The 27365-nt window shown below is 32.9% G+C and overlaps 2 protein-coding genes across 4 annotated transcripts in view; one reads left to right on the forward strand and one right to left on the reverse strand.

The window, feature by feature from the left end:
- Flo-2 (flotillin-2) overlaps positions 1-27365 on the forward strand; it is a 248883-nt gene that overhangs the window by 202725 nt on the left and 18793 nt on the right. For 2 of the 3 annotated variants that reach the window (XM_054230604.1, XM_054230605.1), the window contains exons 3-4: positions 14375-14562; positions 20223-20331. In XM_054230604.1, the coding sequence (XP_054086579.1) occupies positions 14375-14562; positions 20223-20331 (297 nt within the window). Of the gene's footprint in view, positions 1-14374; positions 14563-16821; positions 16944-20192; positions 20332-27365 lie in introns of those variants that run through there. The other variant, XM_054230606.1, reaches the window with a different exon arrangement.
- Positions 1043-11151, reverse strand: Gld_3 (glucose dehydrogenase [FAD, quinone]). Its single transcript, XM_011188946.3, has 3 exons — positions 10739-11151; positions 2855-3302; positions 1043-2791 (listed from the first exon to the last, which is right to left on the reverse strand). The coding sequence occupies exons 2-3, from the start codon at positions 3231-3233 to the stop codon at positions 1293-1295; spliced, it is 1878 nt and encodes a 625-aa protein (XP_011187248.2). The 5' UTR covers positions 3234-3302; positions 10739-11151; the 3' UTR covers positions 1043-1292.

Consider the following 27365-nt stretch of genomic DNA (forward strand, 5'->3'; position numbering starts at 1 on the left):
AACAGATAACAATAAAGAACCACGACATTTTCTTACAATTTGATCAGTGCCATGTCGCACAAAATCGCTAAAATAAAAAAACCTTTAAAACCCGAAATAAGCCGCAAAAAATTATATATATTCCCGATTTACATCAGTTTATAACAAAAAACGTGGTTGGCACCGGTAGATATTTTTCGTCAAAACCGCTTGGCAGGCAATGTGTTAAGAGATGCTCTCTGCACTGATACACTAATGGCTCTAAAACATTTGAAATTGGTGCAGGCATCGATCAAACTTTCTGTGCCAATGGGTGCATTCACAAGCATCTTCCAGACAGAAGTTTATGCAATTAACCGGTGTGCTGAACTAAACATCCAGCGCAAGCAACGTAACGAATGTATTGTCATTAAGAGTGTCAGCCAAACAGCACTCGAAAGAGATCTCTTCGTATCAGACAAAGTTGATATTACAACAATTAGAAAATCACTTTTGAATGAACGTTAAGTATTTCATATTCTTAGTTGCCTCAGAGCGTCTGGTACATTTTGATAAAAATAAATTTCAGGACAGAAATAGAGTTGGTCCCCTAACTGTATTTGAGCGAAAAAATTTCTTTGTCCATTGATTATGGTCCATTGGTTCTGCACGCCCAAAATATTGTTCAGTTAACCCGAAAGTTAGGCCAAATTGCCGTCCCTCAAATTTGGAATCCCAAAATATTTATGGGTTGAAGTGTAGAGGGAGAAATGAATTTCTTTTCTGAAGTCTGAAGTAACCATTTAGATCTATTCTTGTTGGCCCCGCTTAGATTCAATATCATAACAATTTTAATTTAACCTTTAAAAGGATGAAGTTTAGTTTAGTCTGGTAGGCCACTAAGCCACAAATATACCACTTTTGGTTCTTTGCGATACCAAATGGAGTGCCGTTACGTAGTCCGTAAGGAGTTGATGTAAAGACATATTCATTTCTAGGACAGGATTTCTTCTCATGACTCTGTGCAAAAAATATAATATTATTGAAGCTTGCCATTGAAATAAGTATTTTCCGTTTGGTTATACAATTATATATTTCTTCGATCATATACACATTAAAAATAATAATTTGTATTACCTAAAAAAATTCGTAATTTCACTTAATTTCTATTTACATGCCACAGAGACTCTGTTTCTTTTAGATTAAATACAAAAAAGTAAAATAATAAATAAATAAATTACAAAATGTCTAAGATTCTCCACGCCTAAAGTTGAAGAAAGTGTAAACCCCATATAACAGCGTAGACCCTAACCCAATCGTTGTAGAAAGCACAACTAGATTATCGTGTTCTTTATCCAAAACTCCTTGATCATATCTGAGCCCTTCTCCCCAATCATTATCACCGGTGCATTTGTGTTGGCGCTCACCAACTTGGGCATAATACTCGCGTCGATAACACGCAAGCCACGTATGCCATAAACACGCAATTGCGGATCGACCACCGCTTCGGGATCCCAATAGGGTCCCATTTTGCATGTGCCCACCGGATGATAGATGGTCACGGTGTAGTGACGTATCATACACTCCCAGTAGGGATCGGTGAACATCTGCAGATGCTGACAGCCAGGCCATTTGATGGATGAGATACGAGAGCCGAAGCGTTGCATGGCCTTTGTGCGCGATAGCGCTACCGCAATCTTGGCGCCCTCAATCAGTGTCTTAGTATCGAGTTCGTCACTTAAGTAGTTCGGGTATATATACGGATAGTCGAATGGGTTGTTGCTGCGCAATTTAATCGAGCCAATACTGCGCGGACGCAACAACATTGGTATTATGCTCCAAGCATCACGATTGTTGATCTTCTCGAATACCGCGCGGTAGAAAGCATCTGTGAGGCCATGTGCTTTGCGCAACTGAGAGCCGCCGTCTGAATTTGTAGAACCAGAAACAAAATGAAACTCGATATCGGGCCAATCAAGCGAAGCATTCGCATATTTTGTATTCACGAAAGCGAGTCCCTCAACGCCGCCAAGTATGGTGAGGGGGCCTTGACCGAAAACAGCGTACTGCAGCACTGTAGACATAGAATGGAAGCGACTCTCCACAATGGAAACCGGTTGATTGACCAAAAATGTGAGACCGCCAAGACCAATGTGATCTTGCATGTTCTCACCGACATTGAGTTCTTTAATAACCGGTATGTGATGTTTAGCCAGCTCTTTGCGTGGTCCAATTCCCGATAACATCAACAATTGTGGCGAATTGACGGAGCCGCCTGATAAAATGACCTCCTTAGTAGCGCGTATGCGATATATGCGTTGATTCTTCACGAATTCGACGCCGAAAGCCAATTTCGTCACTGGATCGATCATTATACGCGTCACATGCGAGTGCATGGATATATGTAGATTGGGACGCAAGCGCGCCGGACGCAGAAAAGCTTTAGCACTGCTGCAGCGACTACCACGTCTCGTAGTGCCTTGCGCTATCATAAAACCGGCCTGTTTCTCGCCATTCAAATCACGATTTTCGTAACCCATCTCGACACCACCTTCAACGAAGCTTGCCGCCAACGGTGTATGATAAGGCGCCTCGCCGACTGTCAGATAGCCGCCAGTGGAGTGGTAAGGTGTGCTGGATAAATACGGGTTTGTGTTATCCTCCGATTTTTTGAAATAGTACAAAGCATCGCGATATCCCCAACCCGGATTGCCGGCGGCCTCCCAATTGTCATAGTCAATCTTACTGCCACGTAAATACAACATATAATTCAGCACACTTGAGCCGCCAAGCACTTTACCACGAGGCCAGTTACAACGCCCGTTGTTCATGGCTATAAAATGAAAAAATGTAATAAGTACAAATCAAGAGTAAAGCGCAATGTTCACAAGCTCACCCAAACAGAATTTGCCTGTTGGTTCCGTTTTATATTTCCAATCCATTTTGCTCAATTGTAGATATCCTGCCATGAGTGGTACATCCGATATTTCAGTCTCATCTCCCCCAGCCTCCAGTAACAGCACATTCCAGTTTTCCACCTCGGTCAATCTATTAGCCACCACCGCGCCTGCCGACCCCGCCCCTATCACTATAAAATCATAGCGATCTAATATCTCATCTGTAGGCAAATCTTCCGCCCTAGACTCGGGATCCATAATCTCTTCGTACTGAAAGTAGGCAATAGCCGCCACCAACATCGGTATGAACCAACTGTTACTGGTGGCCGCTGTCACTGCGCCACCTATCGCCGTTGCGGCGCCCACAATTGCGCTCATTTTGGAGGATTTAGAAGACAAGTACTCTTATAGTGTCTCTTTTGTTCGCAAGTGCATTAGCGAAGTCAACTGTATTAAATTAAAAGTGGAAATTATTGAATATTTAAGTTTGGTGAAGAGTAGTAAATATTGAAAAGTTAATTTTATTATTAAAATTGCTTTATATTCTACAATTTGCCGCCAAACCTCTTTCTTTTATTTTTCACTTCAATTATTTTGATGATTTGTAATTGAAATAACGAAAATCTAAGCGAACCAAACCCTCCTACCACGCAATAATTTTATACGATACGATATCTTCCTTATAACTAGAATATTATACGACTTGAAAAAATATATCAAGGTCTCCTTCTCTCTTAATAATTATCTGTTGCGAACTATTTGTCTCTTCTATGAAAGGTTTAAATTATAAGTAAAATCGATCAGTAGTGAGAAAACCTGTTTTCATCTTCATAAGTACGTATTGTTTTGCAATTAATGGCGTCCAAAATCTAATATAATCCACAAAAAAACTTCGAGTTAGAGAGACTTCAGAGTTATGGAAGGTAATTTGTATGAAAATTGACTATTGCCAATTCAAGAGTTCGAGTTATGGAGAACTTAGAGTTATGGAAGTTCAACTGTATCTTTTCATTCGAACATTTATTTTCTATTTATGATATAGTGCTATTTTGAGGCAATCTGGTTTTTACCTATATAGTTTATATCTCCTAGGTTGTTATGGTTAAGATGAAACAATATTTTTAAATATTTATCATTAACTATTATCTTTTGAAAAAAAGAAAACCAAAAATATATTCAAATCTGAAAAATCAAAGGTATTCCCGTCATAATAAAATATATATCTAGGTTTAAGGATTTTAAAAAGTTGTAAAACCTGGAAATTTTTTAAAGTAGCAAGACTTGCGTATTGTGATCTGGCCCTAAAGACCTTTCAGACATGTTCGTAAACCGGAGCTCTGTAATTATATGTAGCTTTATCTCATGGATACCTATTGAGGATGTTATTTAGAAACAATTCAATCAGATATACCCTACTGAGAGCATGTTAAACAATAAAGCTCTTGCGATCTTCTAGCGACCAGAGGGAATTTGTTGCGGGGGAAATGCTCACGGAAAATCCAGCCTTCCAATATTTATTCGCAATGGGTCTGAGTCGCTTCGAATCATATGTTATTTGGGCTAGAATTCCCTTATTAGTCTGAATAATCGAAATCGAAAATTGTCAATTGTTATCACCGCAACACTTTTAATACGGATATAAAAAAAAATAGAAAGTGTGGAGAAAATATTATTTGGACTAAAATAAATTGAATTATGGTCTGAAATTTATTTTTTTTAACCCCAAAAATATTTTGACTTTCAATTTAAGTACATTCTAAATTTACCATCATATTTAACAGTTATCAAAAGAAAGTTATTTGTTCTACTAATACCAATTTTACATGTCCTAAGGTATATACAATAGATATGTATTATATGTTGCCATGGGCATAGAAAAATATTGTCCAGGTAAGGTTGTACATTACTCTGCCGAAGTGCTGTGTGAATTTTAAATATGTATGTATGTACATATATGCATATAGCCAAAATTTCGTAATAGTCCACGCTGACACGTATTGCGTGCATAATTCCCTAATTGAAAGACACACCTGCACAAACGCAATTCCCTGATAGTTAGGTGTCAAGCGCAGTTATAATTTCTTTTGATTTCATTTGCCAATTGCGGCTTAACGAATTTTCATTTAACGATCGGAACAATGCAAACAAAAGTGTTAAAATCAAAACTTACATTACATATATATATATATATATATATATATATATATATATATATATATGTACTATATAAATTTGAAGCAAAATTGAAAAAGCCACTTTGAAATTGAAATGCGAAGGTTCACTTGCAATATGGACGCAGCCGATGGTCACTTCGCCAAGACTCGTAAGCTAATTACTATGCGTATAGTGTCAGCGATGACTGCGTGCGCCCAAAATGCTTCCGCGAAGAATGCAAATATGTTTATATAAGTGTGTGCATGTATTCGTAAATAAGGCCTATAAAGGTCGACATAAATTTTGGCAAGAAGAATATGGGTGATGTGCATATTTGGGGTATAGCTAGTCGACATTAAAATGATAAAATGTGGGCTTCTAACATTCTTCCGAGCTTCCTTCTTGCTCTTTATAGCGTGTTTAGAAGCTTTTGTTCAGTAATTTGACCGATTCATTTCAAAAATTCAGATATTGACTGATAAGTTAGATTTCTTGGATAACCCGAATGTAGTCTACAATTCTCAATTCTATTGACTGATAAGTTAGATTTCTTGGACAACCCGAATGTAGTCTACAATTCTCAATTTCTGAAATTAAGAATATATCCTCGAAGATGTCAATAGTGGTTTGCTAACACATACAAATTCATTTCACAAAAAAGAATAAATATTTGAAAAAGCCAATTGTTCTTCTATAAGGGTACAAAATAAAAAAAAAAAACTACTGACACAAATCTTTAAATACTTATGAATACATACTTTATTACTACGTTTATGCTTCATTTCTACACGGTTATATTCTACATGGGTAAAGCCTATAAGCATAAAAGGCAAATACTCTACTCGAGGTAAATTCTGAATTGAATTTAATTGAGGGCTGCCACGTATTATAAATATGTCCGTATTTTCCAGATATAAGGAGTGTGCGGCATAAATCGGTTGAGAAGTGTTCGGGCAGAAATGCACGAGCAAAAGCGACCACTGACCGACCCAAAAAAACCGGTTTTTTATGACTACCCACTCGTCGAAGTTTTTGCAAAAAATCGGTTTTCGACACACCATCCGACTACCCACAGTGCCACGGATGGGCCACAAAATAACCGGTGCCAAAAAGTATCCAATAACCGGTTACTGTAGTACTACACAGTACCAGACGTTTGCCGCAAAAATTCGGTAGTAAGTGGGATAGGGGTTTTTAGCGAAAAATTGGCAATACGGGAATCCTGTATATGCAATTTGTCAAAACAATATACACCGGCACAAAAAATCAGCTGATTTGACGTTCAACTTAACTCTAAATCCGTTTATGCATCCGAGTTAACTCGTCTACATACGTAAAGAAAATGTGTATATTCTATCCGAGTAGATCATTTAACTCGTGGTGAAAAAGTGTTTATGCATGTTGATTGAACTCACACGTGTATAATATAACCGAGTAGAAATGAAGCATAAACGTAGTATATGATTCATGTTATGAGAAAGTGCGTGAGTAGATACATATTATGTGTGTGTGTCAAATTTAACAAAATTTCCCTTTTTATTAGTGTCTCCAAGGAAGCAGTCGAAGACAAAAACAGAACAAAGTGTAAATATGGTTCGCCAAAGCGTTCGAAAAGACAACAAAAACATTAAAGCAAATAAATATGAACGCACACAAAGAGGAATAACTGAAAATGGGTTAATTGAATACAAATAAATAACGTGCCAAGAAGACATAGATTCAGATAGTTTAAACGAAAAGAAGCAGTAACACTTACTGGTGCTTACTGCTAAAATTAAGGAACTGAATAGCTTTGAAACAAAAATGCGAATGAAAACTGTTAACTCAGGAAGTAAACAAATGTTTCTGTAAATTTTCTTTTTTATATTAAACTTGGACCAGTTTTTAATACATACATAGCTTTTAATACGTATATATGTATGTATTCATATACCTACAATCTCGTATATAATTTTTTAAATATATTACTTCAATCATAATTATGTAATTAATGAAAATACTTCCGTTCATCTGTCGGACAATGCACCCAAACAAACAAACAAATGATGCATAAAGATTTGTTACGTTATAGTTGCGTCGCACATAATACACACATACTTTACAGACTGCATATTGATGTAGATTAGGGGTATGGCTTTTAGATTAAATAAATAATAATGACTTGTATACCAGAATCAAAAATTGAATATTGTTTACTGAACAGTTTATTTTTAATAACGGTAACAAGTGAAAATATATATTCATTTGAACAATTCATATTTGAAAAAAATTTTGTGAAATTTTCAATAAAAACTGCCGAAATCTCAGCTGTTGGTACCTTATCTCCCTTGGCGTCTAAAAAAAAAATGTTGGACAGTATTATTACTTATTATTGGTACATCTAATATTAATAAACCAAAAATATTTCGATAATACATGGTTAAATCTAGTTATTAAAGGAAGGAAAAGGAAAATATTAAAATTGAAATTGACAGACTTTGAACAAAAAAACTCAATATTTTATTGTCAAATTTTCGCGATATACATATAATCGTTAGTTAAATTACTTGTAAAAGAAATAAAAAAATCTTCGTTCATTAAGTAGATATTGTTATTTCAAATATGTGTACAAAATTTAAACAAAATTGCTTCATAAATGTTCGAGAAATCGTATTATTCGTATCGTAAAGACTTAAAAAATGTAGTTCTGAGCTAAAGGCTTTGAGAGTTTTAAATTGAAAAGAACTGTTTCTTAGAATTGCACTTGGATCGAATTGAAATTTTTGGATAATATTTTAAACATATTTAATAAGACAAAATTTGTTTTTCAAATAGTGAAACCCATCTAAACACTTAATGATTCTTCCTGGATAGCTATTATAACTAGATTTCGAAGCTTTTCTCTATGGAAACTGCCTGTTAACCATAGATATACCCATTATATTAATTACGGTATTACACTCCGTTTTAGGTTTTGTCGAGCTTCTCACAGTTATTGAGCTATTTCCGAACGTTAAAATATTAGTTTCTTTAAATACTTTTCGATCTTAATCGATAGCTAGTTAAACTCGGAATCAAACATAAGTCTTGCGTAATGAATTATGCATATTAAAATATGCAATTCGATGAAAATTAGAAAAATTAATTTAAAATCTTGTAAAAATCAGCGAAATATAATTCACTAACAGCCGGTTTCACGAAACAAATTTAAGTGAAAAATAATCAATTTTAGTTTCACCATTTGACTTAATTTTTATTTAAATGGTCACGCTTTGCCATTTAAATATTATTTAAATACTGTCATATGTAACCATGGTTACGCTTTTCTATCAACTGAATTGCCATTTGTTTACCATTTTGACAATGAAATACAATTTATTTGTTTACATAAATCAGCTGTTATTGTCACTAACATCCCTGGCTTTTAATTTTTTGGATGCCAAATGTCAATAATGGTGAAACGCAGGAAGCTTAAGTGCAAAGTTAAATAAAAATTAAAATTAAAATTAAAATTAAATGGAACTTAATTGTCAATTAAAAACTTTCGTGAAACCGGCTGTAAAAATAAAAAAAAAAAAACATTTTTAATTGAATAAAAAGAATACAATAAAAATTCTAAACCTGTTTCGATTGTATATTTTTGCTCATGCATAATTCAATTTCAACAATTATTTTCAATAATTTGTGGATCGTGTATTAAAAATTATGCGTGATAAAAGTCATACCCCTATTCACCATACTACATATGTACATATGTATTCATAGGTGTGTGTATAAACGTATTATCTTCGCAAACAGCTTTAATATTTGAAAGTGAAATTTATGTGGCTATGTTTGTAGATGTATGTACAAATATTCTTACATAGGTGTACATATGCAATTGCATACCAAATGCAGCATTGTAATCTCTTTGTTTTCAACTCATTTTATTATTCATCTTTCTGCTTTTCTCATACCTTCGTTGTACTGTGCTGTCATTTTCATTTGGTGTTTGACGTTTTACTTTGTTGCAAAACAGACTGCCGCTGCATGCCGCTCAAGCAAACAAACGAAAAAAAACTGGTTTCCACACATTTCAACAATAATTTCTTAATTCGTGTTTTGTTTTTATCTCTGCTTCTGTTTTGCTTTGTGTGTGCAACGTACCGTTGTTAGATTAGCGCTCCATTGCACACGATAACCAAGCAACCAGCTCTCTGGCGAATAACGGCGACGCTACAACAAACTTAGCAGCAAGTCAAGTTCAAGGCTTCATCTCCCCCGCTGTGCAGTAAATGTAAATTAACGGTTTTTGCTCCATTAACAATAAATTTAGTAACATCAATGGTTGTTGCGGCCCAATTAACGCTGTTGTACTTGCCACATTTTTCAAAAACTAATGTCATATCATTTCCAAGAAGACAAAGCGGAAAACGGGAGAGTAGCATTACGAAAACAGGTTGACGTTGACTGTTGTAGCTTCCCATTCTTATTTAATTGTTTATGCAAATCAGTTGTGCTTTAAGATCAACTCAAAAGGAGGTCACTACTATGTTGCAAGTCTTAATGGTCACATTTAATGCCAATCAAGCTAGCTTGGCTGCTTTTGGGTCAATTGAATTGAAAATTAATTGTAGAATTATGCAAGACTATGCTGTTACTACAAGAAATTTTTATTTTACTTTTTATGAAATTTTTTTTCGTACTTTTTTCTTAATATATCGAATGCGAGTACCTACATGTAGATACTTATATAAAAAAATGTAGACTAAGATCGCAAACCTGTTGCACACTTCAAGGAAAACCGGAGAAGGAGAAAAACATGAAAGCCATTATTAAAACTACTCGGTTGATCATAAACACTGATCAAAGTACATGAGCCTGACTAAAACTAACTGAGAGTGTAAAAGATTTCTAAACAAAGCGTGGCTAAACTAGATGAAAACTATCATAATATTGACAATAAATACATACTTATATACGCATAAATAATAAAGGTTCTGTTGAAAACAAAATTTAAAAATCTTTCGGAAAGGTTTCAGACCCGAGTGGTCGCACTTTATGATGAAATGTAGGAAAAATGTTTCAGATTTCTGATTTAATTAACTGCTCTCGAAAAAATTTTCGACAATGACAATATATTTCACTCAAATCAAAAGAGACCAAAACCATCTAAAAAAACAAAGAATTCTTTTGATAGAGCCACATTGCGAAAGACTAAGTCTAACCTGTTTGAGCTTTTACACACGATACTGACTATAAGTACCCAAAATTAATGCTTATGGGAAGAAAAATTATGTTAAAGAGACTTAGTAATCCAGACCAAAACAATTGCAAGATGTTTGTAAGCAACAAGAAGGAAAAATAATGCTGTAATTGAGTATAGAGTATGGAAACAGGAGGTGTTCAATGGGCTCACATTCACGCAAAGTACGCAATAGTGCGTAATTTCCTTACTATGAAGTCAAAAGATAGGACCTGGAAATTTATTTAAATATAATTGCGAAGGCGGTCATTTATATATGTATATATACATAGATGAAAAAAAGGAAACAAAGGAAGAATCCCGCTTATCATCTTGTACTGCCTAAACTCCCAGCTCAATAGTTAAGAAAACCTCATATAAATAATTTCCCTATGTTTCAATTTATTTTAATTTATGAAATACTTTATTGTATTATTTAATATTATTCTGCATGATTTTATAAATTTTTCAAATTTCTACACTTTTTGTTGTTATGTTGACACAACTACAGCAGATGGTTACTTACTCTTCCGATCTTCTCGTTCGTTGAACTGTTTCAAAAGTAACTCTTTGCACTGTTTTCTTGCGTTATTCCTCTTTTAGCTGTAGTGTATTATTCTAGCTGTTTGTATGATACTTCCAGAAACGTCACACTGATATTCATACACCAGTAATAAGCAATTTAAAACACAGAGCTGCTAGAATATTCAACACACTTCATTTGCACGAAATAAATTTATATGAAATATATGATTTTTTTATTTGATTTTTACTTCTTTTCGCCTTTAACAAAAACACCACATATCTTGTGCACTTTCTTTTCTGCTGCGCATTCGCTGAACTACGCCTTTCGCTTCGAGCGTTCACAACTCAACAACAAGTCTTTCTAGGCCGCTTGACGCATGCGCGACGACTGTTGGTACGTTGGCTAAGCTCAAACCTTCATTTCCACAAAAGCTGCTACCTTTTCTTTTCAATTTGTCTTAACACATGCTTTCTTAACAACGAAAGTACGTGTTGGCCAAATAAAGCGGAGCTTGAGCTTGGAGGTGAAATGAGCATAAAGAGGTTACGCTCCTGCATTATGTATTTTACCACTCTCTCTTACTCTCATTTTAGTTAATTTACTTAAAGTGCTTGTCCAGCATTATTATAAAAGTTGACATTTGCTCGTATTATTTGAATTATCAAGTCTGAAATTTCCTAATCATGACAGCAATTGTCCAACTCCTAATAACCATTTTTCTATTATTCACTCCCACACCCATTTCCTCCTAATATATTTCAACACTTTTGCCATCATGTCAAATCTTTCACAACTTGCTGCGCGTAACTAACGAGCGCCACCCGACGTGGTGGCGCGCACGTATGTTTGCTGCTCGTGTGCGAATTGCCTCAAATTTGGCTTTCCGCTTTTCATTGCTTTCTCCATCAATCATACTCACGTTCTTTCATACCCATTTATATTTTCATTGTCCATTATTGTTGAACGTCTGCTTGGTCATGACATTTGGCTTACGATTGTCAAGTGTCGATAGTAGAAAACTTTTAAGAGTGACTTCAAGTGGCTCGTATTCGTGGTGAGTGGTCATCATTGTCTCTCAATCGAATAATGCTCTTTGAGATCGAATGTCATAAGCAGAGTCACATTGATTTTCCATTTCACAACTTATGAAAATACTGGTTACTCTGATATGATTACTTTGTCAGAATATTTTTGGACCAAAAATAAAAAAAAAAAAAATAATATAAAAGTCAGAGTTATTTTGTAGATTCATATCTTAGATGAACTATAAAAAAATATAATGCACATAAAATATCATAAAATATATTGTAAAGATTTTAATCACAAGCAGACATTTATTGAATATAAATGAAATATGTCAAACAACACATCACCGACTGTTTTCAAAACGATTGAATAAGATACAACCATCATTATAAACATTCAAACCCATTAGAGAAAACACCACATTATTCAAAGAATAACACCTGCAAGAATATACAAAATTTGTACCCATCAGGGTTCAGGGTACACTTGCCACACATGGACACCTTTTGAATGGTACAAACAAACCTAATTGTCCTTTATGTGGCTCGGGAGATTTCATAATAAACTATATCATCGACAGGTGTCACCTCTACAACCAAGAGCTCAGAGTTTTGATTTCTTGCAACATTAAACCCTCGGACTTACTTAATTGTACAGACGAAAATAACGTTAACCTTTTTGTAAAATTCTTAATTTCTAGCAAGTTAAATATTTAAATTTACGATTTGTAAAGGAAATTAAAGATATGTTTTTATTTAAGCTATCCAATCGAAGAAATCGATAACTATCGCAATTTCATTACATTATAAAATTATCGATTAATTAATTTCAGATGTAAATAATAATAGAGTAGTTCTTATTTCGATATAATGAAGTAAAGAAATACATATATGTATGTACATATAGCAAGTAAGAAACACTAAGCGCATAGTAATACAGTGGAACTTCTCTTACTCGAATCACCATAATTCACAAAAAAACCTCGAGCTAAAGAGACTTCGAGTTAAAGAATTTTCATTAAAACATTCATTTTTCAAAAAGCTGTAAAATTAAGATTTATACACATTTTTATTTAGTTACTTCACATAAAAACACATACGTCAAAACTTGTAATTCTATAATTCGAGTTCGAGTTATGGAGATCTTCGAGCTATAGAAGTTCGAGTTATGGAAGTTACACAGTATATTAAAAAAAATAAATATCGATTAATTTTCGATTTGTTTTTGCCAACTTAATATAGTATTATTATATATTTTAATTACAATTAAAAACAAGTATGAAAGGGCTAAGTTCGGGTGTAACCGAACATTTTATACTCTCGCAATTTATTTATTTAACTTTATTTATATTATATAATACACAATTTGACCCACATATTCGTCATATATATTATATAAAGTCCATTGAAAATTGGAAACCATAATATTTATAAACATAGTATTTGTGCAAAGTTCTGCACCGATATCTTCACTAGTGCTTACTTTATATATTGTAAAGTTAACGGTTCAGATCGTCTTCAAAGTTCTGGTATATAGGAAGTAGGCATGGTTGTGAACCGATTTGGCCTTTTTTTTCACAACATATCATTGGGATGTAAGGAAACTATTACAAACCAAGTTTCATTGCAATCGGTCGAGTAGTTCCTGAGATATGGTTTTTGACCCGTAAGTAGGCGACGCCACGCCCATTTTCCATTTTGTAAAAAAATCTGAGTGCAGCTTCCATCTGCCATTTCTTATGTGAAATTTAGTGTTTCTGACGTTTTTCGTTAGTGAGTTAAAACACGTTTAGTCATTTTCAACATAACCTTTGTATGGGAGGTGGGCGTGGTTATTATCCGATTTCTTTCATTTTCGGACTGTATAAGGAAATGGCCAAAATAAACGACTGCAGAAAGTTTGCTTTATATAGCTTTATTGGTTTGCGAGTTATATACAAAAAACCTATTTGGGGGCGGTGTCACGCCCTCTTTTCAAAAACAATACATCGAAATATGCCCCTTCCTAGTGCGATCCTTTATTCCAAATTTTATAACTTTATTTATGGCTTAGTTATGACACTTTATAGGTTTTTGGTTTTCGCCATTTTGTTTTGGCAATGGTCCGATTTTGCTCCTCAGAGTGCCAAGGAATACGTATTCCAAGTTCCGTGAAGATATCTAAACTTTTACTCAAGTTATCCGTTGCACGTACAGACGGACAGACGTACGGACAGACAGACATCCTTATTTCAACTCGTCTTGTCATCCTGATCATTTTGATACACGTAACCCTATATCTAACTCGTTTAGCTTTATGACTTACAAACAACCGTTATATGAACAAAACTATAATACTCTCTTAGCAACTTTTGTTGCGAGAGTATAAAAAAATACGAGTATACAATCGATTAATTTTTCCATCTTAATATAGTATTATTATATGTATATTTTATTTGAATAAAAAAAAATAATAATCGATTGCATTATAGTTTAATCGATTATTTTTTAAAGGAAATTCTTTGCAAACGAAATAATCGACAAATCACAGTATATATATCTTGAATATTTTTATCGATAATATATATAACTACTATACTAACTGCACTTTACTTATTTATCATTCGCGCAGGTGGTTGCTGTGGTTCCACCAAGAAACGCACCATTGTCGGCGGTTGGGCATGGGCCTGGTGGCTGGTGACAGACGTGCAACGCCTCTCGCTCGAGGTGATGACGCTCAATCCCATGTGCGAAAATGTCGAGACGGCACAGGGTGTACCATTAACTGTAACCGGTGTGGCGCAATGCAAAATCATGAAGGTATGTTGAAGAAAAATCACACATCGCTCGCTCTAATTTGCCAACAACAATTCGATAATTGCTCTTTGAAGGAATAAACAAAATAACAATTATTTATATTTATTTAATTTCATATGATTTATTAATTATATGTAGCGCTTCTTAGCTTAGATTTCCAATTTGGTAAATGAAATTGAAGAGTTATATTATTGGTTTACTATTAAACTGAGTACTTACCGTTATTAATGAAAACTAATTGAAATAACTATTTTATACAAACATACATATATTATTTATATTTAGTCGTCTGCTGGATATTATATAATTGACAGCGCTTGGCACAGAAATGGCATGCTAGTATTAATCGAAACTTATATATTCTTCGTATCGTATTAAAAATTTCCAAAATGCGCGTGTATTTATTTCATTAAGAATTGATTTACATTATACAAAAACGCATATTTGTATGTGTGTACATTTAATATATTATTAATGATTTATGCTGTATTTTATTAACAAATTCTTCTTCGTTATTATTTGTACAACAATAAAAAATAATGAATAAATTTTGAAATCTATGTAGCGTAAAAAGCCTAAAAAAAATAGAAATTTCAAAGTAAGTTGAAATTTTTTATTTAATTTTTCTATATATATATATTAATATATTTATTAAATGTTTAAGTAAATGTACAATCCATTATGTCACACAAATACGCAATTCTAAATTTTCTCATCGTAATTCGTACTTTGTGAAATCATTGCCCACTGTACAATAGTTAGTAAGTAATAGCTAACTATGCTTTTGCTAAGAGGCTAATGCGTTGAAGTGTAATGACAATAGTCCTTACTATAATCTATCTTTTTTGTTAAAAATATTGTTATTATTCTTTTTTTATTACTGTTATTAATATATTTTTTTATTATTTACATTTATTTAATTATGTAGTAAATCTTTAAAATTAATTTGATTTTTAACTGAAATAAAATTCATGTTATTTAGCGCTTACAAATTGTTGGCCCTAAACCGTCTGCCATAATTATATATAGTAGTTTTCAAATAAAAGCTACCGTTTATTGAAAATTCGGGTTGTTATTGGGAATTTTCGAATCACCCACAATGCATTGGTAATCTCACTGTGACTAGGAACAAATAAAAATTTGTGGGATGGGAATTGAACCCGATGACCTTAGGAAACTAGTAGAGACATTGCCCAATTGAATTTTCAAAGTCATAATAGCCTTTTCGCACAGCCAAATTAATTTAATACATTAAGCCTATAATTGAGAAACCAGTTTTTGCCTTACACACAGTCAGCAGCTACCTCGATTAACAATCAGCTATTACACATTTTTGTTTTTTTCTGTTCATAAGAAGTTGCTAAATTTCATCAATTGAATACCATTTTATTAATAAACACAGTAAAATTTGAAATGTGAATTCACAGAGTTGCCTTCCAGTTTCAACTCGATTTGTATTGGATTATAAAATTAAAAATAAAATTTTTCTTTTGTATGGAAAGTCAATCTAAATCAGCGCTTTAATTGAGCAAAGGCCGGTTAATTAATAAATTAACTCCTGTACGAGAAGCCTATAACAATCAAAAGAAGTGTTATTAATTATTAAACCACTATTGACTATTCACCAGAAAAATTATACACGATTCTGATAACTTACTGTTATAAAGATTTAAATGCGTTTAATCATTTGTCTAAGTGTTTTTAGGCTATTTTCTCAAATAAATTATTTTGAGAAACATTTTTTATGAATTAACTAAAAATTATCTTTAAAATGATTAGTATTCAGGATTTCATAAAAGTTTTTTGATACTACTATAGATCTAACCTCATTCAGGTTTTGTTCTACTTTAGGTATTCAATAGGATAATTAAAATGAAATGAGTTATGTCTCAGTGTTTTCTCGAAAGTAATACATATTTTAGTTTTCAATTAATAAACAACCTATTTCTAAATATACTCCCGAGTATTTTGAGTAAAATGCCAAACGTAATAAGGGTTTGAAACGGAACAATTATCAACGCTTCTCATATCAATATTAATGAAGCATACATTTTATTTAATTTTTTATTATCTATTAATTTTTTATTTTTTTCTAATATTTATTTTATTGTAAGAATATACTTTAATTCACACTTAATTTATTGAAACTACTCATACTTTCTCTACAACTAATTTAATATTGCTTTTAATTTATTTATTTTATATTCAAAATATTTAATTTATGCATTTTCTAAGAAAAGAAATATTCCACACATTTCAAATAAACATTTTTACTTTAATTTTGTGTATATTTTTAATTTTCATATCGATAAATGAACGTTGGAGTGTTATGATTTCCATGTATAATGCCAATGAGCGCTAATGAAAATTCAATTGATATTAAGGTATGTCTATTTTCTTTTATTTTTAAATTTTTAATTTATTCTACCAATTTATTTTCAACTTACTATATATATTATTGCATATGTGTTTTCTAACTCATGCAGCTTTAACAAAATTTATGTGAAATTGGGAGGATACATTTTTTGTTTTTGTTATCCTTGCGTGCTCTGTATGTATTTGTTCACAGTTTTCTAATAAAAAAATGCTGTAAACTAATCTGAGTTCATCTCACTAACATTTTCACATTCATAAACCCATTCCCTTTTATCTCCTACAGTAATCTTTTTAGAGTACTAAATACTTACCAGATAACAGCTATATCTTGTAGCAGGTGTTTTCAATTAGTGAATACTTTTTATACTCAGTTTGCTGTAAACTGTGCCTTACGGTTGGAATTTATTCGATCCCTCCGCGATTGTCTTGACCGATATCATTTTTAAAACATAATGTCAAATCCTTATCTTTCTAAGTACGCTAAATTCTTGGTCATAACGTTAAATTATATGCGTTTTTTATTCGTGAAAATCACCCTTTATAAACTTTCGTGAATGCCATGTAGTTGAGAGTTTTGACAATCCTATAGTACTGGTGTAAATTTATTATGATTAGGTCGTTCACCAAGTAATTTCGTTTTTAGAGTAATTTAAACACGTTTGTATTGTGTACAACATTTTCTATTTTGATCCAATACCTTTTGCTATCTTTCATGCTCTATTTGACCCTTGCAGGCAAAAACTGATTCAAGTGATTTTTGACGTTCTGATTTGGGGTGAATGCAGTGACCGGAACAAGTTATAGACCGAAGATACCAAGTCTGGAGAATATGGTGGGTGTGGCGCCACATCCCAAAGCTTTTGGCGAGTCATAAAACTTGTATGGTCTCGGATTATCCTGGTGGAACACTACACCTTTTCTATTGATTAATTCTGGCCTCTTCTGTTTGAGGACTTCACTTAATTTGCCCCAGCTGCTCACAATACACTTCAAAGTTAATCTTCTATTGTCGGACCAAAGCACTAAATAAACGATCCCTTTGAAATCACACCAAAACAAACAACAAAACCTGTTTTTGGTTAGTTCATCCTTTTTAGACCGCAATCTCTTACCCTATATGTTTAATTTAACGTTAATATTATATATTATATATAATATATTTAACGTTTAATAAGCAAATCACAGTCGTTAATGCGACGAAGCAAATTTCGTTCAGAACATGAGGAACCTATATGTAAAGCTTCGAAATTAATCATTGACGTTTCATGTGCTTGTGAAAGACCACGTTGGACAAATTTAATATTTCAGCAATCTCTCGAGCTGTTATTCGACGATTTGTTCGACCAACGACTTTATTTTATCTACATCGGTTTCAAGAGTTCTTCTAGGACTTCGTACTTTCTCAAGATCAAGATCGTGCCGACCGAAATTTTACAAACCAATTTTGGTATTGGTGTTCAGATAACAAATCTTCTCCGTACACCTCACACAATTTTCGCTTTGCTTCAACTGTTTTTTACTATTTCTTCCATCTTCAATAGGGCACCAAACAAATTTCAGATCCAAGTTAGCTCTGTAAAATTTCATCCATAATATTTCGATAATAAAATTTGCAAAATTGTGTGTTTTAAGAGTCCAGGGGTTTTATTGTAAGCATGTCTGTACTCTAGGGATTGTAACGAACAACACCTACATAAGTTAAACCTAAAAATCTAGAAACAATTTCCAAGTATATCCATTATAGAAAAACATTTGGGTATTTGCGAATACAACAACACATTTCATATGACGATTACTTGGATTGAATTTTGGAAAAGTTTTGGTTAACTATTTAGGAGGCTTTAAAATAATTTTTAGAAGTTTAATTGTTCCAATAGTAAATAAGGGACCAAATTATCAAGAACTAAGTCAATTTCTGGCCTGGCCTGAAAGCCCAACATTAAAAAAACTATTATACTACCATTGTCTTCATTTCATTCAATTATCGCCAATAATTCATATTCATATTGTATATATAAATAACTTGGAATAATTTGTACATATGTTTTTATAAATACAACTCTGTTTTCTTATAAGCGAATGCCAAAAAAATTCACACTAAAATAACGAAATGTCTGCAAAGAATTTACGTTGTTTTATTGTTTCATAAAATCAAAAACATTTGAAAAAACAATTCTAATAAAAATACAATTAAAACAACAAATAAGAAAAATCTTCAAGCAACCACATTTTTAAAACAGTTGAAATTTCTTTCATATATCGAACTTCTATAACTCGAAGTTCTCTATAAGTCGAACTCTTGAATTGGTAATATGAGTCAAATTTCATACAAATTACCGTAACTCAAAGTTTTTTTGTGCATTATGGTGATTCGAGTTAGTGAAGTTCAATTGTACTTCAAATGAATTAGACAAAATGAGTTGGACGCAAATGATGTCCAAGCTTACACTCACTGTTATAAGTGCAATGCACTTTAGTTATCCTGGAGTATAAAAACAACGCTTAAAACTTCTCACTTGTCCAAGACAACTTTTAATCCAGTTGATCGTTCTTTTCGCACTCGCTTATACAGAAAACGAGCCGTATGCTATCAATATGCTGTAAAGCTACTCGCAGACAACTTCATCGAATATGATTGGCATTCTCATCTGCATTTGTAAAAAAAACCATAACAAATCTATTATAATATTCTATGTATTTATTGTTGTTATTGTATATGAAAATTTGTTATGATAAATTGTTATTGTTGTCATTTGGGACGAAAAATCTCTGTGTTTCATATATTTTATAACAAGGTTATTTGTAAAAGTCTCATTGCTCTGTTCAATTGGTGCTTCTCATTATATACATTTATCATCCGCTCATCGAATAAAAAATGTTATGTAATAATCAAGTCTACTAATTTTTTGTATCTATAGTCCTACATTAACTTATCGTAATAAATTGTTGTATAGTAATTTGTTGTTTTACTTTTACAATTACCGTTGTTCGGCTTTTAAATGTTTCTTTCCTTTTTTTCTTCTCTCTCTTTTGCTGTTACCAACAAAATTATAAACAAAAACCAAAAAAAAAACAAACAAACAAATGTAATCAACCATCTAAAAACTTCATCATAAACCACCACCAACCAACCAACAAAAACCAACAACAATTACCAATCAATCAATAAACCAAACAACCAACCAACCAACACCCTCATTCATCCACATATCTCCTTTCAACATCAACAACAACAACAACATTCTGCCTGAGCGCAGATGATGAACGTGTATTATTTTCACCATCAGGCTGACGAATTATTGGGCACCGCCAGCGAACAGTTTCTGGGCAAGAGCGTTAAGGAGATCAAGCAGACGATATTGCAAACATTGGAGGGCCATTTGCGTGCCATACTCGGTGAGTTGAGTTTGTTATTATGCAGACAATATACCGTTGTCATATTTGAAAATGTTTCGATTACACATCATTTCTTACCCAACACAAATTTGAAATAAACAATGAGTAGCGGCAATAGCAATATCGAAAGTGAAGTGAAAGTTTTAATTGTTCTCATTCCTTTTTAGTATATTTTTAAAAGCGAAAATTAGACTTACATAACAGTTATCGAGAATAATACTCATAGAAATGATTCAGAATATAAATCGGTAACGGTAAACAATCATATTATAAAAAGTTTCGACTCTATTTGTATTTTCCTACATTTTTAAAAGCAAACATTTATTTTAAATAAAAAGAACCGATAATATAAATATCGATAACTATATACCCTCATGTTTGAATAAATTTTCGATTCTACACATATTTCCAAGTATTTTTATACTCTCGCAACCTGTTACACAGAGTATTATATTTTTGTTCACATAACGGTTGTTTGTGTCACCAAGAAATAAAAGAGTTAGATATGGGGTTATATATACATATATAAATGATCAGGATGACGAGTAGATTTGAAATCCGGATGTCTGTCCGTCCGTCTGTCCGTGCAAGCGATAACTTGAGTAAAAATTAAGATATCTTAATGAAACTTGGAACACAAATTCCTTGGCACCCTGAGGAGGGCTTCAAAAATGGGCAAAATCGGTCCACTGCCACGCCCACAAAATGGCCAAAACCGAAAACCTATACAGTGCCATAACTAAGCCATAAATAAAGTTATGACATTAAAATTTGGAACATTTCGCATTATGGAGTGGCACATTTGGATGTAAAAAAAAAGTGGGCGTGACCCGCCCCCAAATAAGTTTTTTGTATATAACTCGCAAACCAACAAAGCTATATAAACCAAACTTTCTGTAGTCGATTCTCTTACGTACCCCACCACACCCCATGAAAATAGTTGAAATCGGATAATAACCACGCCCAGCTCCCATACAAAGGTTAGGTTGAAAATTACTAAAAGTGGGTTAACTCACTAACGAAAAACGTCAGAAACACTAAATTTCACATAAAAAATGGCAGATGGAAGCTGCACTCAGATTTTTTTTTACAAAATGGAAAAGGGGCATGGCGTCGCTCACTTATGGGTCAAAAACCATATCTCAGGAACTACTCGACCGATTTCAATGAAACTTGGTTTGTAATAGTTTCCTTACATCCCAATGATATGTTGTGAAAAAAAGGCCAAATCGGTTCACAACCACGCCTACTTCCTATATACCAGAACTTTGAAGACGATCTGAACCGTTAACTTTACAATATATAAAGTAAGCACTAGTGAAGATATCGGTGCAGAACTTTGCACAAATACTATGTTTATAAATATTATGTGAAAATTGGCCAAATCGCTTCACAACCACGCCAACTTCCTATATACCAGAACTTTGAAGACGATCTGAATCGTTTCCTTTACAATATATAAAGTAAGCACTAATGAAGATATCGGTGCAGAACTTTGCACAAATACTACGTTTATAGTGTGGCAGCCCCATTCTAAAAATCAAGGCCCCATATATCGAACATGAGGACCTCGGTGCTTCTAACCTAATATTAGGGTTTCCAAGAGTATAAAATGTTCGGTTACACCCGAACTTTGCCCTTCCTTACTTGTTTTAAATATATAAAAGTATATAAAGAAGCGTATCGACATTAATCCTCCTAGAAAAGACTTAGATTAAAAATCGATAAGGACACATACTCATATGGTAAAAAGTTTCAATTATTTTCTCATTTTCCTGAATTTTCAAATGCTTAACTTTAACGTAAATAATAATTATCGATAATATAGGTATCTATAACGATATAATCTCATATTTGAATAAAGTTTCATTTTTATGACCAAATTTAAATATCAGTTATCGCATTCATCGCATTCTCATTTATTTGTAATGCAGAAATTGAAGTTACAGAAAAAAGATCGATAATAATACTCCGTATTAGGTACTCCCAAAAAATATCGATAACGATACATAACAAATTAACTAATTTTAATTATAAATTATATCTAGATTTTGACCGAGGAATATTATTGGCCCTATTCACACTGCGGCAATTGAGATTCACTCTTTAGTACCAATATTTAGCCTGAAACTAATCGATGTTTACATTTACTGTCCTTATAATATGAGGGGTATTCAGACCTAACCTGTTAATCTGGTAATTCGTTAGTTCGTTAAAGCACTTTACTGTGAACATACTTTGTGCTCTATCTCAGTAGTGTAGTAAATTTTGAAATTTTACACAAAAATTAACTGAACTTTATAGGTAAGAGAAAATTTTATGTTACCAAGTAACGAAAAAATTATCAAGCTTGTCAGGCTCGTACTTCGTTATCGATAGAACGGTAATTTATTAATTTTTCAAAAATAAAATACACTTAGAAAACTACGGGAGTACCGGCTAACGTATTAAAAGAGCTGGCCTGAATATCACTATATTATAAATATAGTGAGCATGCTAACGAGGCAACGGGTTCTTGGTGGTCTACTAAAAACAACTTCTTATGGTTGTTGTTGTTTATCGAGAACCCAGAATAACCGCAGAATGATAGTGATTAGTATAAATATATCTTTGGCTTTATGCTCTTTTTCTCAGAGATACGCCATAATATGACTTTTGTACATCAAGCTCATTTTTTGAGGGGACCAGACATTGAACTTCCTGTATATGGTTTGTCGTCAAACCACATCTTATGGCGAATCGTAAAGCCATTCGTGTGATAGAACTATTAATTTTCAAAACAGAAAACCCGTGGTTGCATTATTTTACAAATTTTGTTAAATACTTTCACTTTATCCATTTATAATTATAAATTATACCTACTAAAGGAAATTGCAAAATCACGAATGAAATTGTCTATGCGTTCCAAAAGTCCATTAAAACTTCACAAGACATTTAAATAAAATACCGCAAAATGTCTGTAAGTACTAAGCAACCATTTATTAGCGCTTACTAATAAAGCGGAAACGAAGATATTCTTCGTACAAGCAAACGAAGCACGAGGTGAGAAGGGAGCGACTGATTACTGTTAAACAAAACCGAGAATTGCAAAGCAGATACTCGTACTTGGGAATAAGGACACTTGAGTTGGCACGCCACAAGTAAATGAGTAACATTAAAACCAGGAAGAGTCATACAAAAAGTGTAATAAAAGAGTGTTGTAATGCATGTAAGGCGAGTGTTAGTTGATATGGTGGTACATAACGGTACAAGACTATGAAAAGAAATGCGAAAAATAAAAGTGGAAAGGGCGCACCGTCAATGAAGGAAGGCTAAAGCGAGAAGTGGCTGACGGCTACTATTATTATTGTTATTCTAGATTAAGGCCACTGTAGGCTATACTTTTATTATTTTTTGCTTTCTGTTATTGCACAAGAAACCCAAAGCGTTTTCATGCTAGCTCCAGCCGAATGAACCAAGCGCTCCTGCAATACAATGGAATTTAATTACAATGCTTAGATTTGATTTAAACAGCGCTGACACACCATAATAGCATTAGGGAACGGGAGCGAAAAGGAATTTAGTAAAATGGACAAATGCTTGAGGAAAGTAAATGAGTTCAGATTTATTTAATTTCTTTAATAATGAGCATTTTCTTTTTACTGTTGGGGTGCTTAACATTTAAACGAGAATCAGGAAGTTGAATATTTCATAACAGAGAATGGCTACAGAGATATGGTAATATTCATAACCTATACGCCTTAACTTCGAGAGGCGTTGTGGTATGAGAGTGGCTTGAAACAAGTTACCACCAAGCATCTGGAATTATATATATTAAGATTTTGGTTTATTTTTCTAGGGCTCATAAAAGTAGAAACTCAAATAAGGGATTTGAAATAAAATTAGAAAGTGGGTGGAAATCAATATTAAGGGACATCCAAAGCACCTGCATTTAATTATAGAAAAGGTTTTATTAGAAAATCAATTAAGTGTGTGTAATATACCAAATATACCAGTTAACATTTAAGCACGAAACTTTCATTTCGAAAAAGCACATTTGATCCATACATAGAGTTACATTGTCGGCAGTGACCTCTGCATTAACCTTTTGGCGTAAATTTGTGCCACCAATGTCCTTAAAGAACACAGGTATCCTTGAATACCCAAAAGGTGATTGCTTTCAATGCCAAGTCTACTACAATAGTAATTTCATAAATAAACAAACGGTATTGTTATGAATTTTTATTCGTGTCTCCTCTGTCAACTGCAATAACTCTAATAGAATAGTATCGATTGAAAAGTAAACATGACGTTGATGCCAAGTCGCATGTCACAAGCTAGACAAATTGTTGTGTGCAACACAGGAGGTAAATACGGTGGCGACCATTACTTGAAATGAAATTCAAAGTACTATACAAATATTTAAGTGGATAAAGGATGCGGTTCGTGCAATGGACAGTTATACTTTTTCAAACTCATGTACCGATCATATATATATATATTTACATAAATTAACAAGTAAGGAAAGGCTAAGTTCGGGTGCAACCGAACATTTTATACTCTAGCAATTTATTGATGTAATTTTATAAAGATAACACAATTCGAACCAAATATTCGGCATAAAGTTCAATAGAATAAAGAAAAACATCATAAATAGTATATGGGGCTGATGTAATTCGTTTTCACCACCAAGATACAATATATCGAAGTCTTTACGCTCACTTAATTTTATATTACCTATAATTAGGTATATGGAATCTGGAGGAAATTATGACCCGATTTAACCATTTTTTTTTTGGTACAGAGACAAACTGTTAAAAGAAAAAAATTCAGAGGGAATGAATTACATTAAAATATCTGAGAGATTTACCTATAATTTCGGTAAAAAATCACACTTAGGAACTTAGTCCTTCATGTTCGATATCAGGGGCCTTGAAAAGTCATTTTCCGATTTTGACAATTTTTCCACAAGTGATGTTCACAACTCAAATACAGTATTTGTGTAAAGTTATATTCCGATATCTTCATTGGTTTCTAATGTATATATTATAAAGTGAACGAGTCAAATGGAATTCAAAATCGGGGTCGGGGCCATGCCCACTTCCCCAAAAAAATCAGCAATGGACCGATTTTGCCCTTCTTCGAAAGCAACCTCCTGAGGGTTGTTTGTAACACCCAAAACTAAACGAGTTAGATATAGGGTTATATATACCAAAGTGATCAGGGCCACGAGGCGAGTCAAAGTCCGAATGTCTGTCTGTCCGTCCGTCCGTCTGTGCAAGCTGTAACTTGAGTAAAAATTAAGATATCTTGATGAAACTTGGCACACTTGTTTCTGGGCAAAATCGGACCACTGCCACGCCCAAAAAATGGCGAAAACCAAAAACACATAAGGTGCCATAACGGAGCCATAAATAAAGCTATAGAAACAAAATTTGATCCAAAGGATCGCACTATGAAGGGGCATATTTTAATGTAATTTTTTTGGGGAAGTGGGCGTGGGCCCACCGCAAATAAGTTTTTTGTATATATCTCGTAACTCACTAACGAACAACGTCAGAAACATTAAATTTTACAGAAGAAATAGCAGAAAGAAGCTGCACTCAGATTTTTTTACAAGATGGAAAATGGGCGTGGCATCGCCCACTTATGGGTAAAAACACATTTATCTATATAATATTTTCATGACACCCTGAAGACACGTGTGGAAAATGGATGCAATCGGTTCACAACTACGACAACTTCCCATATAACTTAATTTTGAATTCCATCTGATTCCTTCATGAAGAACTCAGTGCCTTATGGTAATTTTTCACCGAAAATATCGGAAAATCTCTCAGATATCTTAATTTAATTCAGAGGAAATCTTTTTCTTCTAATAGTGTGTCTCTGTGTCAGAAATTGTTAAAATCTGGTCATAACTTCCCCTAGCTAATTATATGATTTTCAAAAATACGATGGACTTAAATCGGGAAACATATGAAATATCTTAGCCAAATTAAATGAGCATATAATCTTAGATGTGTATGTATGTTGGTGATGAAAATCAGTTTAATTTGTTCAGGAATTACCTCAGCCTATATACTTTACTTGATTTATATAATTTGTATCGATAATTATAAAAAATCGATAGTTTAATACGTTTAATCTATTTTCTTTAAATTATTATCGATAATTATGAAAATCGGTTATTTAATAATTTTGATTTCACATTTTTGAATACTCATAATTACTATCGCTAATTATGTATATCGATAATTTAATACTTTTAATCTAGCATTTTTGAATAGTCATAAATTAATATCGACAATTATGAAAATCGTTGGTTAGATTCTTTAGAAAATAAATGTCATCGATACTTATGAAAATCGATATTTAATTTATCGATAATTTTTGGTATCAAAATTAGGTAACAACAATAAAATATTAAATGTTTTCACTATATACGTATATAATACAACAAAAAACGAATAACTTGTGCCCCTAGAGAAAAACTATTTTTAAAAACAATTTTCTTAATTGTATGCGCAAGAAGTAAGACAGAAGTATGCTAAGTTGTCACTGAATAATGCAATGACACCAAAAATGTAATTGCTAATGCTAGTTATTGTGGCAACTCGCCAGGTGTGCGTGGTATAATTTGTGACTAACGGTCATTTAACCACCATTAGGTACTGTACAACAATAATGGGTAGTTATATTTATCATGTGGATAAATTTTTGAAATTATGCCAAATGCCTTAAGGAGACGTTTAAACCAGTTCAGCATTCTTTTCGCAATCGGTTATGAAAATCTCGCTTATATATACCAGTATGTTTAGGTATTCAATTGAAAACTATAAAAAATATTCTCTTCAGCTTGAATTCATCACACTTAATTGTCTAAAACTCAGCTTAGACTACTAGCAACATTTTAAATATTTTTTTTATTATTTTAACCTTGCAGCCTAATTTAAAGAAATAAAACAGAACTTAACTCATAAACAGGCAGTCAACACGCGCTTGTAAATACTCAAATATGTAAACACATTCATAAACATATTTACCGATTACTC

The sequence above is a fragment of the Zeugodacus cucurbitae genome, chromosome 5 (assembly GCF_028554725.1).
Source record: "Zeugodacus cucurbitae isolate PBARC_wt_2022May chromosome 5, idZeuCucr1.2, whole genome shotgun sequence".
In the NCBI taxonomy this organism is placed as follows: domain Eukaryota; kingdom Metazoa; phylum Arthropoda; class Insecta; order Diptera; family Tephritidae; genus Zeugodacus; species Zeugodacus cucurbitae.